Raw genomic sequence first — 18,995 nt, 5'->3', positions numbered from 1 at the left:
AGAATGCCATAAACTATTTTGTGTAGTAATGCCCCACAGAGAGGTGTTTAGTATTCACAGAGCTGGAAGATTCCGTCAAATAAAGTCATTTTTAGATGATTTAAATGAGCATTACTCAAGTTAAGAAATGAATAATTAAAATTTATCATGACGACTGAGTTTGTAGTAGAATATAGTTTCATTTAATCTTGAGTTAAGTAAAAGGGTAAACATTCTAGTAGAAGGACAGGTAGTTTTGAAACACTTCTGAGAAAGTATTTTAATGCAGGTGAAAAAGAATATGGCAGGTGATCACTAAAAATTTTAATGCCTAAGTCTGGCTTGTGATGCCTAAGTCTGGCTTGTGATTCTTCTCCCTTGTATTCTATATTTTGACAGTAGTACCCCAGGGTATACCATAATAGAAAACAAGGTTTTGTCAGGTTCATTTCAACAAATCTTTTAAGTGTCAACTATGTACAAGGTATTCCTCCAGGTACCAAGGATACAAAGATGAAAAATGAACATAATCTTTGGCCTAATGTAATTTAGAATCTGCTTGTGCTATATAAAATCTTGATGAGTTGGAAAACTCTTCAATTGAGAATATTGGGTCAAGGCGATAAAAATTAGTCAAGATTTTATGGAAGAGTTGACATCTAAACTGAGCCTGAAAGGAAGAGAAAAAAGGAGTTGAGATAGGAATACATAGGGAATGATTTGTTTTAGTATATAGAAATGTAAGAGAGAGTTCAAGACCAGGGAATTCATAGCAATCTGATTTGGTCAGAATGTTGGTTTTCAGTAAAGTGAGTGAAATTTGAAAAAAGTATTGAAAGGAAGACTAGAACTAGATTGTGGAGGGCCTTAAATGTCTTCCTGGGGAGTTGAAATTTTATCCTTTTGTCATTAGAGAGACAAATGTTCTGAGTAGATGAATGATGTAGTCAGATATGTACCCTGTCAAAATTATTTTAGAATCTGTGTGAAGAATGGATTAGAATGGAGCAGAATGGTGACTGGACAATTAGGCTATTAGGAAAGAGATAATCAACTTCCAAACCAGATTAGTTGCTAATGTTAAGATTAAAATTTTGGATGCCAGTGGGACAAAGAAAGATTGGGATGTGTTTTGAAACATCTTAAGTTTCTTTTAATAATCTATTACCAATTGGTTATCTTTGAATTTATTTAAATCCTTTTTGAACTCACTTAGTTTTTAGCTTGTACTACTATTTGGGATATTAAATCCCTATGAGTAAAGGAAAAAATAGTACTTTTCATTTGTGCTACAATTAGTTATTTTTTATTTTTAAGGGTAGCCCCCAAGGAGTATACCAGTGTTTATTTTTAACATTGCCTACCCTTCATGATATTAGAAACTTTGACCATATTATTCCTCACTTATCATCCTTTCACAGTGAAATTTTTTTAGTCTGTCCTCATATTTTCATTTCTGTATTCCCTTGATTATCATTTTGGTTGTTCTTTTCTGGGCCTACTCTAGCTCTGTTTATTTCTGCATTGAAGTACATTGACCAAGAACTTCATGGAATAGAGGTACCATGGCTTTGTTCAAGGTAATATTTTCTGATGACATCTAATAGTATAGAGCTTATTATTGTGAGAAGTGGTATTGTTTCTACCATTCTCTTATATAGTTTCATAGTTAAATTTATTTATGCCTTGAAAGAACAAATTACTATTAGTACTTAAATTATTCATAAATATAAAGATTGGTGCCCCAAAACCTTTTTTGAGGCTAAAATAGGACACGGTCCTTGTCAGGGTTATAAAATAAGTGCTTTTAAAGGCAGCATGGTCTAGCAGCTGAGAACACCTGGGTTCAGATTCTGTTTCCGGCATACAAACAAGGTATGTTACTGGAAGCAGGTCACTTATCTATCCTCTCTGTTAGTTGCATGGACCCTTCTCTAAGACTAAGTTATAGATGAGTTGTAGATCTGTGTTGGTGGAGAGTTACTACACAGATGAAATCACAAATCCAGACCACCCCCTACAAGACAACAGTTCAGTACTTCAATCTCTGATTTTGCCCATGTGGGCATTTTCTCTACCAGAATAGTTCATATACTCTACTGTGACCTGATAGATAATCCTAGAAAATTGTCATGCCAAAAATTTTTAGCCCTATACCTAACCTAGTGTGAGAAGCTTTAGAAAGTATTAAAAATAAATTATAGACCAATTTTTGCAATGAATACTACAGAAATAAAAATCCCAAAGTACTGACAATACAATAGTTCATTTCAAAATTCTTCATGACCAAACTGGATTTATGCCAGGTATGTGTAGACCTGAGCTGGGAGAAACCTCAGATGCTTAATAGTCCAACCCCCTTACTTTACATATGAGGAAGCTGAAGCCCAGAAAGGTTAGGTGATGTCAAAACAGGTGATAAATGGCAGAGGGATTTGAGCGTAGGCCTTCTTATACTAGAGCCAGTGCTTTTTCTGTTGGACCATGATTTTGTTTCCACAGGGATTTTTTTTAATAAAAATCTGGTATTCTTTCATGATAACATGGCCAATAGAGCTATAGAATAGGAACAAATAAATTTTTCCTTGCCATAATGAAGATAATTTACTTGAATTCCAAGTTTAAGCATTTGTGAAGTGGAAAAGCATTTAGAAGTATTTCCACCAAAAATTTGAAAATGAGCAGGTATCCATTTTTCACTACTTCTACTCCTACTTATATTGGTTAAATATCAGCTACATTTAGGCATTCTTGATACAGAGTCAAAATGAAAAAATCCCTGCTCTTAAGAAGCTTACATTCTACTGAGGCTATAATAAAACAAGTAACTAGATAAAGTCTTACCTGATAATTCCAGAAGGTGAGAGAAAGCATTCACAGTAAAGGAAATTATCCAGGGTTCTGTAGGAGATGGCATCTGAGCTGAGCCTTGAAAAAATAAGGAATTCAAAGAGGCAAAGGATAGAGCTCCTTGACATGAAAAAACTGCAAAAGAATGGAGGTATGAGATCACCTACCATATTTGGGGAAAAGTATGTAGAGCCCTTTGTCTAGAATGTAGATTCAAGGAAGGGGAGCAACAATGTCTAGTCCACCCAGAAAGACAAGAGCCATATTGTGAAAGTCTTTTTATACTAAGTTGAGGCACTTGTATTTTATCCTAGATGTAATAGGGAAACACTTTGAGCATTAGTGTGACATGGTCAACCTTGTGCTTTATGAATATTATTTTGGTAGCTGTGTAAAAAATGGATTGGAGAGGGGATAAACTGTAAGCCAGAGAATAAATTAGGATCTTGTTTGAATATATAAGCACAAATCTGGCCTCAGACACTTCCTAGCTTTGTGACCCTGAACAAGTCACTTAACCCCCATTGCCTAGACTTTAACACTCTTTTGCCTTGAAATCAATACACAGTGTTGATTCTAAGATGGAAGATGAAGGTTTAAAAAAAAAAAAAAGTTAAGCGAGGAGATAGGTCCTGTGAGGGGTCCCTAAACAGAGGCAGTGGCCATGTGAGGGAGAGATGTAGAGGGTAGAACTAACTTAGCAAGACTTAGCAACTTATTAGAGATGGGCTTTAGGAGAAGGAAGAGTAGAGAATGATTGAGTTGGGGAACATGGTTGTCGGAGGGCAATGGTGGTTTTAATTAATAGAGGCAAATTTTGATGATAGGTAGATTTAAAGGGAAGATGATGACAAGTTCTTTATTTTTTTTTTTTTTTGATATGTTGAGATGCCTATGAGACATTCAATAAGTTGCTGAATTTGTAGTTATGGCTATAGGTTTTAATTTGATTTAGGATTGGAAATCCTAACAGTTATAAGATAAGAAAAAAATTTCAGGGATCTACAAAGGCCAATAATATTATTCACAGCTTATAGTATATTATAATTAGAAAACAAAAAACTCTACTGTCTCAACAACAACAAAAATCCCTGAAAATAGGTCAGTTTGATAGCATAAAAGAAACCTATCAAAATTAATAATCATATTCTGAAGGTCGTGAAAACATCACATTTCCAGTGAAAAAAAATTAAATACTTGGGTATTAACTTTTCCAGATATACAAAGACAGTTATAAAACTCTCAATTTGGAATGAGAGGACCAGGGTTTAAATTATTCTGACTTTTTAACTATTTGATCTCAGCCAAGCCTCTTAACTTCTCTGTTTCATGTGGAATAAAAGAAAATTGGATTTGGTGTCTTAAAGCTCTTTCCAACTCTAAATCCGAGGAATCCTAGAACCTTCTGGGACGCAGGTGTCCTTTCTATAATTAATCAAATGCCCTACAATTGTAACAGTAGGGTTTGTAGTTTGGCCATTACTTGCACATTTCACCCTTGAGTGCCTTTGGAGTTAATAGACAAAAGTAGGTGATTATTATGTGGGAATTCTTGGCAATTTCCTCTATGCCTAGAAGTTTTCTTTTGACTACAGGAAATGATCATTTTCTTCTGAGTAAAAGATGAATTGTAACTTCACATAGTCCCTTTTTTGCCTGTAAATTTTCTTTAGTTTGTATTTTTGATAACCCCTGGATTAATTGGCTTTTCATTCATATGCTTTTAAAAAAAGAAATAGATTTTCATTGATATTTTTTGCTAGACTCTTCCACCCCAGTTCTAAAGCTTTTGAAGAAAAAAAATCTCCACACTTTTGCATTACAGGATTAAAACCTAAGATTTTTCATAGCAATTACTTGCCTTTTTCAGGTAAAGAGAAGACTTTTACCTTTTGCAGGGCTTACTCTACCAATTATTTGAAATTTAGGTTTTCTTGTATTTAGTATTCACAATCTAGCATGGTGTGAATTGAAACTTGATTTTTCACCTGTGTCTGGTAAAGAAATGCTTGAGGATATAAAACCGCAAAATTAGCTTAAAACTTTTAGTTCATCTTTTTAAAAGTAGTTCTATCCCAAATATCAATTTCCATTTCTTTTTTGGTATCTCTTTTGTTTTTTTTTTCCAAGTGAATTGCTGATCAACTACTTAATGAGTGATTGTATTAAGTAAAATATTGCTATTTTGGATCACCTTATGCTTATCTTAAAAGTGTCATGAGTTAGTGCGTTATTGTGGTTTTTAATCAGCACTGAACAGAAATTGTATTAAATTGATATTTTAAGTAGTTCAAGAATCCAAAATTTAAAAAAAATTAATGAAAAAACCTGTTTTCCTTTCCTCACATTCCCAGCCCCTCGTTGAATAAAACAAAATCTTTTAACAAATATGCATAATGAAACAAAACAAATTCCTGAATTTGCCAAGTCTTAAAAGAATGTTTTATTTTGTCCTCCGAATCTGTTACTTGTCAAGAGGTATGGATAGCTTGATTTCATCATTAATCTTCTGGAATCATGATAGGTTATTCCTGTGTTGATCACAATTCTTAGTCCTTCAAAGTTGTAAGAATATTTTTAAGTATACATTTCAGCAATCACTGCCGGCACCACCAAAAACATCTTGCCTCTATCTATACTGTTCTCCCTCCCCCAATCTGGACAATTATGGAGCAGAAGAAATTTTCTCCTAAAAAATCCTATTTTCTTTGTTTGGATTTTAGGCAGCCATTTTTAGCAAACACAATCATTAAAGTTTTCCTAAAACTTTAAGCTGAGTCTTTGTTATGGATTTTCTTGAAAGGTTTCTGGTTAGTTGGAACATCTTCAGCATTTGAGTAGAGCTCAGCTTTTAATGAACTCTTTCTTTCCAGATGAAGTTGAAATAAGGGGGAAAAAATCTTCAATTTGAAATGATGATGTTCATTAAATATATTGCATTTCTATTTTTTCAATTATAATAGCTATTTAATTCAGTTATTCATAAGCAGAATTTTCAGGTTTCAGATTATGCTGTCAACATGTCTGTTTCTTGTTATTCTTATTTCTTTCCTTTTGGGTACTTCTTAGGGGAGAATCTATAGAGAGGTTCACTTTGTTCTTTATCACTTTTAAGGAAAGGTTTGTAAGTTAGAAGCAGGGTGGTAATAGCTGAAAGTACTGGTAACATTAGGTTTTGGATAATTTCTAGGTTTTCATTACCCGTGACATTTTGGATTTGAGAGATTATTTGTGGATTTTAATTATTCATTCAATTTTGGGTGGATACAATGAAGAGCTGCATAGAAAAACATCTCTGGGTGTGAAAGTATGGAATAAACATAAGATAATGATTTATGATTGGTTCTTTGATCCAGTAGAAATTTGGTTCTTTGTTTAGTGGACTAGCTATGCATGTATGTCAGACAGTAGAATTTCATAGAGTCTTAAGGATAAACCTTTTAGGTAATCTTTAACAACCACAACCTCATGTGGTATGAATCTACTCTACAACCTTTTTGATCAATGGTCATCCAGCTTTTGCTTGAAGACCAGAACCTTTCTGCTTTGGGTCAGATTAAATTCTTTAGAAGTTTTCCCTTGTAGACTGTCTCCCTATAATTACTCCTGAAATTTCTCTGTTGTTCCTAGTTCTGTCCAAGTACAAGACATATAATTGTTCCATCTAACAATTCTTGAGGTATTTTTATAAAATGATTATGGTCCACCTTAATCTTTCCTATTGCCCTTATCTAAATCTCAATTGGAGAGGAACCTAGGAATATAAGGCATACAAGGTAGTTATCTACCTAGAGTGCAACATTGGGTTAGGATGAGGGATACTTAAAAATTCTCATAAATATGAATGAAAAAACAGTTTAAAAAAACCCCATATCTTCCATTTTAGAATCAATACTTGGTTCTAAGGCAGAACAGTGGTAAGGGCTAGGTAATGGGAGCCAAGTTACTTGCCTAAAGGTCACACAGCTAGGAAGTGTCTGAGGCCAGATTTGAACCCAGGACCTTCTATCTCTGGGCCTGGCTCTCAATCCACTGAGCCACCTAGCTGTCCCCTGAAAATGCACTTATTAAACACTTACTATGTCAGACATTATATGACAAATATTTTGTGAAATCCGTAGTTAAATATATTTGTATTATTGAGTACATAGTTGCTAAAAGCATCTTGTGGATAGTAACAAAATGCTACTTCTTTATTACTGTTTTAAGGAAAGTTAAGTAAAGACTTGAAACATTTAAATTCTTAAATGTACTGTGTATTCTCTTTGTGCAACTGGGTGAATCTTCTTGAATGGACTACAGTTTGCATTTCTGAAGTGTACTAATATAAATAGTATTTTGACAATTATCAAAGACTTAAGTGGCAGTGCAGGTGCTGATATGCATTGGTAGAATGGTTTCCTTACTAGGAATTCCTCTAGTGATGAAATCACTGGTCCAGTCCAAAATAAGAAATAAAAACTCACCTTGGTTTTAATACAGTTTGTTTGAAAGAATATGACACAGTACATTATAATGTAATATTCATTTATTTAGTGCCTATTATTTGTCAGACATTGTGCTGAGTGCTGAGGATACAAATAAGAAAAGATCCCTTTGAAGGGGGAAGTTGAAACACAAGGAGACTGAAAAGAGTAAGGAGAGAAGGTGCCAGGCATGGAGGCATGCTGTTAGTAGAGTCAACCCCAAAAAGCACAACTTATGGGAAATAGAATTTGCTGGACTTCTGATCTCTCCCTTGAGAGGAATTTTTTTGCATTGTCTTCCAGCTCTCCAATCAGAATGACTTCAGATTTTGAGGGTGTTGGTGAGATATGAGTACCAAATTGAAGAAATCTCTTTGATGAGTTTCTTGATGACAAGCTTTTCCTTGGGGTGCAGGGGCGAAGCGAGATAGTGTGAACCCTGGTGTAAAACTCTTAATTCACTATCTAACATTATTTGTTTTGATTGGCAATCATGTAGGGCATATTATACTGATGGTCTTGGTGAAATTAAGGAACCATGTGACCTGTTTCCTCCCTCCCTTCTGTGCACACTGAAAATACAGTAGCTAATCAGGGGCCCTTTTCCAGTACTGAACGGCAGAGAAGCTTTAACTTGCTTTTTTTCCAACCTGGAATGGCTTGTCTTTCCTTAGGCATTTGGTGGCCTTTTATCATGTTGGTGGCAGACTTGGTGTGGATACCTGATTGATTGTGGCTCAGATCTCCCACCAGAGAGAGAAGGCTCAGCCTTCCTCAACAGCAGCAGGAAGTTGCTTGATTGGTTTGCTATTAGGCCAAGCTTACCCAAAGTTTCTAAGTCATTTAGTTTAACTAGATGGTAGCTTTCCATCTACAGCTTTCTGTTAAATTTTTGCAGACATTTCAGAGGTATCATGAAGAAAGTTTCAAAGAGTAAAATGACTTAATGCTAAGATAAATGAAGCATAGATCTCTTGAAACAACAGTTACAATGATTACTGGTCTTCAGTGGTTATGGCAGTGACCTTAAACTGTATTACAATTTCCTTTTTAGTGGCAGTGTTTATGAACTTTGGTAGTTGCAATAAGAGTTAAAAATGACATGGTTGTGACTAGTTATTATGAAGGACAAGTCATGAAAATGCTATAATTAATGGAAAACTAAGTTTAATTTTTGCTTTCATTTAAACCATAAGTTCATCTTTTCTTAAAATTAGAATCATATAATTATAGAATCAATTTTATGCTTTAGGCAAGGAATTGCATCCCATTTTCTGTGTGTGTGTGTGTGTGTGTGTGTGCGCGCGCGCGCGCGCATGCTGTTTTTAACCTCAAATATTGATTGTATTAGGCAACATTTTTTACATGGAAAATGAGATTTTTAAAAAACTTGGCCAAATGTCTTTGAGATCCAACTTTGAAAGTTGAAAGCTGACCATGAAACTTATATTTAGTGTAAACAATTCTAGTTCAGTTATTGGAGGTAGAACAGGATAAATTGTAGATTATTCATATCTTTCTGGAACTCTTAAACAGCTTAATTTTGCTACAAACAAATATAACTAATAAGACTTTCTTGTTATGTCAAGGTGATAGTGTATTTGAAATTTCACGAGCAGAGTATGCTGTTAAAATTTGAAAGCTTCCCCTTTATTGCCCAAAGAAAATTTAGTCAAATGAACATGTTGATGTTATATTCTCTTTATTTGTGGCTTGTTCATTTTAATTTGATTTTGGTGGTTCTATTGTGATTTTTTTTTCCTTGTGGATTGTCTTATTTTCCTCCTACCTTCTTTTAAAAACCAAAAAAACAGTAGTTTGTTATTTCCAGGTAGTACAGCAGCCTTCTGGAGGCATTGTCAAACAAGTGACTGCCCTACCACATTCCTCAGCCACGACCATTCAGAAATCTGGACAAAAGAGGATGCCCCTGAACACACTAATACAAACAAATCAATTTCCTACAGGTAGGGTTTCTCTGGCATTTTGCAGTCTGAATTTGGGACATTTTGTGGTGGCACGGATGGTGGTGGTGTGATATCTTTGCTTTTTCCTTCTACCTAACAAAGAAGGGATGGAAAGGATTAGGATTTGACATGATGTTTTGTCTTAGCAATAAATTGCAAGGTAATGTTATGGCATATTGGAGATCAATAGAGAGCTAAGATAGGTGGCCATGTATGTATTCACCATTTGGTTGTATTTTGCCCGCTGTTATAGGAGTGAGACTGTGCATATTGCGTGTGCACATGTGGGTTCATGGCTTCAGGTGATATTTATGTTGGCACTGGAAAAAAGAAATCAGTAAATAAGTAGTTTTTCTTTTATTTAGAAAACTAAAGTGCTGAAAATGTGTTCTTTGTTTGGAACCAGAAAAAGTGATATTTTTGTTATCATGAATTTTAAGAAAGTAAAATGTTTTTTAAAAATGTGATTTGGCTAGTCTTTGAAGGGTTCTCTATTTTCAGTAAAGTTTCAAGTACTGATGTAGCTATTTGGCTAGTTTTAAAAAAAACGAAAACCAATAACCTTGATGAGAATTTGAAACTTGAATTCTGTGGCATAATTGTATAAAATCAAATTAACATCTTGGGGGTAAGAAATTTTGAATAGAGAATACATTTTGACTTCATTATTATGTCCTAGTTTGAGTGGACACAATTAGTTCTTTATCAGCTTAAAATCGTTTTTGATCAGATAGTATGTGAAATAATCATCTTGAATTTTTCCTGTTGTGCCATGTTTGTGTGTATGTGATGTATTTGGTTTTTTGGTTTTTTTTTCCCCTCAGCTTCCATTCTAAAGCAAATTACCCTGCCAGGAAATAAAATTCTGTCGCTTCAAGCACCTCCTGTTCAGAAAAACAAAATAAAAGAGAATGGAACAACATCCTTCAGGTAAAGAAAATAAATTGCTGGAACTTCATATGGCTTAAGGAATGATCTTAACAAGAAATAGACAGGACTGCAGATAGAGAGAATAACACTTAAAATATATGCTTTAAATTGTCTTTTTTGGCAGGCTATAACCTTTAATAATGGGAAAGAAGGAATATTTACCTGTATATTTATTACTGGCCTTTGACTTTATAAGAAAATTTGACCCAGGTTTAAAATATATGTGCATATATAAACATAAATAATATACAATAAGTGTGTATATCAGATTGGTCCAATGAGGTTTCTTTTCTCAATCAGCAAGCATTTAAGTGTTGACAGTGTACTGAATACTGTGTCAAAACACTGGAAAATTTGAAAAATTTGGAGAGAAAGTTGGTATCTTAATTCATTTGGAAGTCAGAGTAAATGAAGCATCTTTAAAAATTAGCTTAAATCTAGATTGAGCAACTGAGTTCTTGTTGAGTTTAGATGTCACTGAACATAATTTGAAATTGATTAGTGTCCTCAAAAATTCAAAGTAAGGCAGGAATTACTGCCCTCAGTTTCATTTATAACTTTCTCCCATGAAACCTGGCTATAGCTGAAGTTATATACTTAACTATCCATCTTTAGCAGATTATTAGCCTTGAAAGTAAAAATTTTGTTATCATATCATAAAAATGGAGAAGAGATACATGGAACAGCATGTGAATTAACCCCATTTTCCTGTCATAGAAATAAATGCACATTATCCAACAATATTTAGAATGTTTATTATTATCTTGGTTCTTGGGAAATGTTTTCCTTCTAAGATCTTTGGTTATATTGCCAGTGAAAGTTGTCTAGTGTTGTCTTTTCTCACTTTTCATGACGTTTAATTAGTGTTTGAATCTATTAAACGTTAGTTTATATGATGAATCAAATCAGAGAATTATATAGTGAAACGTATTATTTGCCTTAAGTTATGGAAATTTAAACTTCTATTTAAAAGGTATTGGCACTTAAAAATATGACATATAATAGCATTCTAGGGCTTTCCATTTATATTGTCTTTGAAATCTTTTATACACTCATATGTAATGGCAATCATACAGTGTGGGGTATGATAAAAACGTCTTCTGATACTTGTGTTTTGCTAGACAGTATTGTTGTATGTATGTATGCATTTAACTTTTTTAGTTTTCTCTTATTCTTTCCCTCTTCCCACTCTATTTTAATCATGTCTTTGGCGAGATTTAAAGTTCTCTTTTACTTTTGGTGACTTAAAAAAAAGTAATCCATATACCATTATTCCCTTATTTCATTATTCCTGATTTCATATTTTTCCTAAATCTTTAGTTTGTATTAAAATTGGTGAGATACATTGTAGAAACTCTTTTTTTCCAAAAATTTAAACAGCAAAAACCAATGTAATTTAATGTAAATTAATTGATTCATTAAGCTTGGTTGTTTTAAAGGCAGACCTTATTATAGTGAGGAGGTAGATACATTTCTTTGTTCTATACAGATAAACTACTCACCATTCTTCAAATGACTTTTGTTTTCTATCTCTAAACCATCAAACAGCCATTTCTTAGTCTCCTTATGATGTTCAAATCATTGATCTTTCTACCCCTTTGGCACTTCATCACTTCAGTGAATCCTGCCCTGAGAGTGATGCTACTCGACTATAACCAGTACAAACATTCCATCAGTCCCGTAGATGCTAGTTACCAGTTTTTTTTAAATTAATTTTTATTGAGAAAATACATTTTAAATGTATTTTTATTGATACATCAACTATATTTACCTCTGTATTCCTCCTTAACAGTCATCCCTCATAACATATGTTTTTGAAGAAGAAAAAAAATCAATAAAACTTGATTAATATTTTGAAAAAATATAATAGTATACTGTGCTCCACACCTGTGGACCTCACACCCCTACCTCTTCAAAGGAGCTATTTAGGTTATTTTTATATAACTTTTTTGAGGTCAAACTTGTTTAAAATTTTGTAGCATTCATTGTCATGTAGTTCTTTCCATTAACATTATTGTGCTCATTCTGTGTATTTTTTCCTCAGGTTTGCTAATTTCATGAACGTTGTATTAGTTTAAAGTCTTTCCATGTTTCTCTGTTCATCATATTTGTCATTTTTTACTATATAGTAATATTCCTTTACATTCATGTTCCCCAATTTGTTTACTTATTTTTCCAATTGATGAAACATATACTTCATTTCCAGTTCTTTTCTGCCATAAAAGTGCTACTACAAATAGTATGAATAGTCTTTTATTTTTTATTTTTCTTTTTTTTACCCTCCACTCTAACAGTAGAGGGTCAGAGGGTCTGTCTGAACATTTTAGTAACTTTCTTTACAAAACTTTTAGTTGCTTTCTAGAATGTTGATATTAATTTACATCTCCACCAATGATGCATTATAGTAGGTGTCTTTCTGCAACTCTTTGAAGATCCTGTTCCCATCTTTTGTTATCTTTTCCAATTTCTTAGGCATTAGTAACCTCAAGGGTTTTTGATTTTCATGTTTCTTTTTTAGAACATTCTTCTATACAATTTAAAATTGTTTACAATTCTTATCTCAAGAATTCTTTGCTCATATTCTTTCAACACTTCTCCAGCAATAGAATGGCTTTTGGTCTTCTGCATATCTTTTTTCCAAACTCACCAAACATATTTGTTACAAAGACTGTTTCCCATTTGACTGCTTCCCTTCTTACATTGCATATATTAATTTTTTTTGGTGCAAAAGTCTTTCAGTTTTGTGTGATTAAAATTATTTTGTCTTTTATAATTGCCTCTTTTCTTTCTTTGATTAAGAATTAATTTCTCACTCAGCTCTAAAAGTGATTTGATATGCTTCTCTTCTAGATTTTTCATGGTAATATCTTTAATATTAATATTTTAACATCTTTAATAATATAAATGACATTTTAATATTCACATCTGTTTTGAACTTATTATGGAATGTGGTATAAGAGGTTGGTCTGAGCCATTTAATTTCTTCCAGACTGTTTTCTAGTTTCCCTAGGAATTGTTTCTTGCCTACATAATTTATATCAAATTATCTGTGATTTATCTAATCATGCTATACTTAATAGGCATTGTCAGGATTTATATATTTATGATTTTTGAGGCTAGCCAAAATAATTTTGAAATTTAGATGTATCTTGTTTTATAAAATAAATTTTGAAAAATGTGCGTTTAACTTATGTTCAAGATTTCCAATCTTATTTACTAATATTTAGTCACTTTTTTAGTTTGATTTCTCAGGCTTCTGTCAATGATCTGCCAAATATTTAAGTTTTAGTAGGGGATCAATAGTGTGGTAAAGGCTAGTGCAAATTGTTTCCAATATGTCTTGTGAGCCTAAAGATGTTAAGTTAAAATGATGGTATGTGAGAAAAAATTTAAATCGGAGGTTTAGCTAATATTGGTTTGGAGATCATAATTTAGCTTTCTTTAGTTGTCATGTAAATTTTTATGTTGTATAGGACAATGGCTTTTGTTAGAGATGTCAGTAAATGTTTTCTTGAAAGAAGAAAGTATGTATCCTTTAAGGAAAAATGTTACTTAAAAAATTCTTTGTATATTACCCAGCATATGTAATTTGCAAATTTTTATGTCTATTATGTGTTACGCACTATGCTGGAGATACAATACAAAGAATAAAGCAGTTTCTACTTGTAAAGAATGTGGTTATATTTTGATGGCAGAATAACCAATGCTTATATAAGTATATAGGTAATAAACATAAAGAGAATAAACAAATACAAATACAAAGGAGTTAAAATACAGTGTATTTCAGGAGGGAAGTTACTATCATCAGTTGAGGGGGACAGGAAAGGCTTCTTATAGAAAGTAGCTATTGGGCTGCCTATTAAAATAAGGGTTTCATTGGGGTGGAAGGGAATACATTCCAAGCAGGAAGGCAGCCAGTGTAAAAGGCACAAAAGACAAGATATTTTGTATTTGAAGACTACAAAGAAGGCCAGTTATGTTGTATTGAAATGGAGAAGGGGGAGTAATATTCCAACAAATATTCAAAGGTTGGAGCCAGGTTGTGAGGAGTTTTAGAAATTAAACAGAGGAGCGTCTGTTTTATTCTAGAGGTAGTAATGAGCATATCTCAAAGAAACTCTATGAGAGCAGGGTAAGGAATGGATAGAAGTGGTCAGAGACTTGAGCCAGGAACTCAGATTAGGAGATTTGTATTGATCTAGGTGAATGGTGATGGGAACCTGTACTAAGGTGATAGAGGGGTTTTTTTTTTGTGTGTGTGTGTGTGTGTGTGTGTGTGTGTTATATGTAAGTGTTGGATAGATAGAGATGTTATAGAAGTAGAAAGAGCAAGATTTCACAACTAAATGAATAATCATCACCTTAATCAAAATACCTATTTACATTATCAAATAACTTATTGTCTTCCACCCAACATTAATTAAATCTTTAATTTCAAGCTTTTCTCACATAGTATATACAAGTACTTTGCTAAGTGTTGGGGATACATGGTCCCTGCTCTCAAGGAGCTCATATTCTAATGAGAAAGACAATACATGAGGAAGATTTCAGCCAATGGAAAGGTCCCAAGGTCCATAAGGCCCCAAAGGCAAAGCAAATGGCAGTGCCTCTTCTTTATTGTAATTTCCACTGATAAAATTATATTAGTTTCTGGTGTTGAACCATTTAACTGTGCCAAGGACTTGTGACAAAGAACTCTTTTCTCTTTGCTTATGTGGGTTGAGAGAATGCGAGGAGTCCAACCAATCCTGGGAACTCTAAGGGTGGTAGTGCTTGTGATAGAAAGAAGCAGTAAAATTTGGAAGAGGGTTAGAAAAGGGAAGGGGAAAGATAATGAGTTCTCTTTTGTACATATTCAATTTTAACTGACTTCAGGACATTCAGTTTGAAATTTCTTCTAGGTCCTGGTGATATGGGGTTATAAAGAATTTGAGGTCCACGTCAATTGGAATGTCAACTTTGGAGTATTAGACTAGTAAATTAATGGCAGAACTTATGATTTCTTAGACTGACTCTTTATATAGTAGTTTGGCCTTGTTAACAGCTGCTCATCCAGTGCTCTTGAGCTATTTGATGTATAACCAGGCCTTTATGTATTTAGGTATAAAGATAGTTTTCTGATTTGAGCCTTGAGCTGCTGCTGGCATTTCTTGTGGCTACGGTTGCAGCTATGCTTCTTTATTTCATTTCCTGCAGGTTGCCACCATTGCTGAAGGAGCCATCCTCATTTCTTAGTTGCATGCCAAGTTTATCTCCTGGCTGCTGCTATTTCCCAGGTTTTCCCAGCTATGCAATTTTGCTTGAAGGCTATATCTACCCCCTCCCCCTATAGCTTATAGTTACTGTTTGCCAATTTGTATTACTGCAACTCTTTAAGTGGCCTATTGTGATAACTCCCTTCCAATATGTACTGGCCAGTTAGACCATGTGTGTGACATATAATTTCACTTGACTATTATGCTTTTTTTTTTTTTTTTGACTTTAACATGTTACAAAAAGAAAGTACTTTTAACCTGAATGAGGGAATTGATCATGTTTGCAAAGACCTTAATATTTCTTGAATAGACACACATACACGCACGACTATTGAGAATTGAGATTCAAGAGCTCCCTTTAGCCTGGTTAATAATTCCTCTATGGACTCGTAGTCTAAACTTTCTATTTTTCTGAATTTTTTTTTTTTAAATTTCTAATTTAACATCTTTTATGGTTTTGAAACAAACTTAAAGGGGAAGTACACATTGAAAATCCCTGCCTTGATTCTTTCAGTGAAGACAAAGTCATCAAATAGGTCTCATTTTTGCCTTTTTTGACCTAAGTGGAATGAAAGTACCTTTTTAATGGGAGGAATAATCAGTTCTTCACTTTGATTTTTTTCCCGGGAGTTAAACTGATTACAATTTAGTGATACATGCACATGTTCAGACTGACATCTTCACTTTTCTAAAACCTTTACTATTTACTATATTTCTTAATTTGTGGTTTAAACCTAAGGACTTCTCTCTTTTCTTTGGAGAAAACTAGGATGGCTTGGAGGGAGAATATACAGTTTGTGAACACCAGAGGGCGCCAGAGACTCATGTTACAATTGGCATATTTGAGGGCCAGAATAGACAAGAGTATTAAAAATGCTCTATAGAAATCCTGTTTTGTCTCTGCTGTGGGAATGTGCATTAACTTAATTTCTAGTTACTGAAGTTGCTTTGAGAGCTAAATGAGCTTTTAAGAGATTCAGGGCACCTCAAAAAAAATTAGGAGCTTTTAGGAAAAAACAACTTTAGAAAAATGTATGATTGCATAGAATTTAAGCTCCATTAACTTAAGAATCATTGGTTTTTTGTATATAGTAATGTAGCATATCTTATAAAATTTAGTAGCTGGTTGAATAAATTTAAATATCTAATTGATATAATTCAATAAATTTAAATATCTACCTGATATAATTGCTAATGATTATAGTATCTTACCCTTATTAACAAAGCTTTTTTATATATGTTTCCTTGTTTGATCCTCATGATTATGTTTTTTTTTTTAATAATGCATTTTTTTTTAAAATTTTAAACCCTTAACTTCTGTGTATTGACTTATAGGTGGAAGATTGGTAAGGGTAGGCAATGGGGGTCAAGTGACTTGCCCAGGGGTCACACAGCTGGGAAGTGTCTGAGGCCGGATTTGAACCTAGGACCTCCTGTCTCTAGGCCTGGCTCTCAATCCACTGAGCTACCCAGCTGCCCCTGATGATTATGTTTTGAGGCAGAAAGTGAACATATTTTACAGGTAAGGAAACAGACTGAGAGAAATTTATGATTGATTTAAGATTACATATGTCATAAAGAGTTAAAATTTGAACTTTGGTTATCTGATTCTCCTACCATTAAAGAACATTAATTGTTAGTTGTTAGAGTGAGGACAGTTAGAGAAAGGAATGTTCAGCTCAGGTTACTTAGAATTGAATCTTGAATGATGTGATAGACTTCATTTGACAGTGTAGAGATAAGGAGATATACTAAGTAGGGGAACTGCTTTGGGCCACAGCATGGGCATACATGGCAATAGGTAGCTATCAGTGTATTTTAAACAGGGTTACAATCTGAAAACTAAACTATCCTGACAAACATATACAGATCAACTAGAAATAAAAGATGCTTCAGGTAGGAAAACTACATGGAGATTGCTGAAATAATTTGGACATCTTGAAAGTTTTGTTTCAGGTGGTGACTCGAAATGGCAGAAGATCACTTTTAAGAAGCAATTAGTGATAAAACTCAGTAAAAACTGTGACCTGATTTTAAGTGCTTTATGTCCAAATTAGTATATTAGGTTCCCTAGAGGCTGCCAAAAATACAAAAGTAATGATCTAGTTTTTCAGGAGCTTATGATATTGATTAGGGGGCAAGAGCAAGAGTTAAAGAATAGATAGCATATACATGATTGATACTATCAATGAAAGATGTGCGGGAATATTTCAAAAAGGGGAAAATCATTGTAGTTTGTTTCATGGAGAGTCTCGAATTAGACTGACCCTTGAAGTATATGGGGTTTGGATTAAAAATCATGATGGGCAAAATTTTAAGTGGGAGAAGAATAGCATGGGAAAAAGTATGGTAGCAGAAATCGGTACAGTATATATGAGCTATATAAGGAGATAAAGCTGATGGCTCACTGAATAGAGTGCTAGGCCTGGAGTTAGGAAGATTTGAGTTCAGATCTTGCCTTAGACACTTACTGTTGGTGTGACTCTGGGCAAGTCACTTAGTCTCTGAGCTTAGACAGCCTCAGCTTTTTTAGAATATATGTATTCTTGTCCTTCATTCTTAATTGATTCTGCATATATTTGTCAGAATTGTTTCTTGATACAGCTTTTGTGTTACAACCCTGGTTAAAATCTGACTTGACCGTCTGCTGCCATATCTATGCTGTAAGCCGAAACTGTTCTCTTTTTTAAAAGGCCCTCTTATTTATTCTGTCAAATGAAGTCCATTATTATAGTGTAGTAGAATATAAATTAGTAGTAAAAGGAGGCATATTGAAAGTATTCCAAAAGTTGGTTTATTTTGCTTTTGTGTCCTTGTTTATGCCCAGGGTGGACTTTCTTAGTGGAGGTTTGGGGTAATATTGTAGATTTACAGCTGGAAGTCCTCAGAGAAGACCTCAAAGATCATCAAATCTCCACCACTTTCTCGCACTCCACCTCCTTTTTTATAAAGAGTATAATCAGAAAATCATCAATGTTTTTGTTTTTTGAAACAACAATAAAAATTTTTTTTAGATTTAAATATTTTATTGTTTTAGAAAAATTTTCCATGGTTCCATGGTCCCCCCAACCCCTCCCCCCATAGCCAACGCGCATTTCCACTGGTTTTAACATGTGTCATCAATCAAGACTTATTTACATATTATTGATAGTTGCATTGGTGTGGTCATTTCGAGTCTACATCCCCAATCATGTCCGCCTCAACCCATGTGTTCAAGCAGTTGTTTTTCTTCTGTGTTTCCACTCTTGTAGTTCTTCCTCTGAATGTGGATAGTGTTCTTTTCCATAAATCCCTCAGAATTGTCCTGAGTCATTGCATTGCTGCTAGTACAGAAGTCCATTACATTCGATTTTACCACAGTGTATCAGTCTCTGTGTACAATGTTCTTCTGGCTCTGCTCCTTTCACTCTGCATCAATTCCTGGAGGTCTTTCCAGTTCACATGGAACTCCTCTAGTTTATTATTCCTTTGAGCACAATAGTATTCAGCAATAAGATTTTTAAAAGGATTATGAGGGCAAAGAAGAAAGGTTCAAAAGTTCTCTTAAG

General features: G+C 33.8%; 1 protein-coding gene across 2 annotated transcripts in view; it reads left to right on the top strand.

Annotated features, from left to right (window-relative positions):
• Positions 1-18,995, top strand: part of TAF4B (TATA-box binding protein associated factor 4b) — a 196,632-nt gene that overhangs the window by 75,824 nt on the left and 101,813 nt on the right. The window contains exons 10-11 of one of the 2 annotated variants that reach the window (XM_044666491.1): positions 9,127-9,262; positions 10,087-10,192. In XM_044666491.1, the coding sequence (XP_044522426.1) occupies positions 9,127-9,262; positions 10,087-10,192 (242 nt within the window). Of the gene's footprint in view, positions 1-9,112; positions 9,263-10,086; positions 10,193-18,995 lie in introns of both variants that reach the window. The other variant, XM_044666499.1, reaches the window with a different exon arrangement.

The sequence above is a fragment of the Gracilinanus agilis genome, chromosome 1 (assembly GCF_016433145.1).
Source record: "Gracilinanus agilis isolate LMUSP501 chromosome 1, AgileGrace, whole genome shotgun sequence".
Taxonomy (NCBI): domain Eukaryota; kingdom Metazoa; phylum Chordata; class Mammalia; order Didelphimorphia; family Didelphidae; genus Gracilinanus; species Gracilinanus agilis.
The sequence above is the reverse complement of the archived record's forward strand: the minus strand, read 5'-3'. Positions and strand labels throughout refer to the sequence as shown.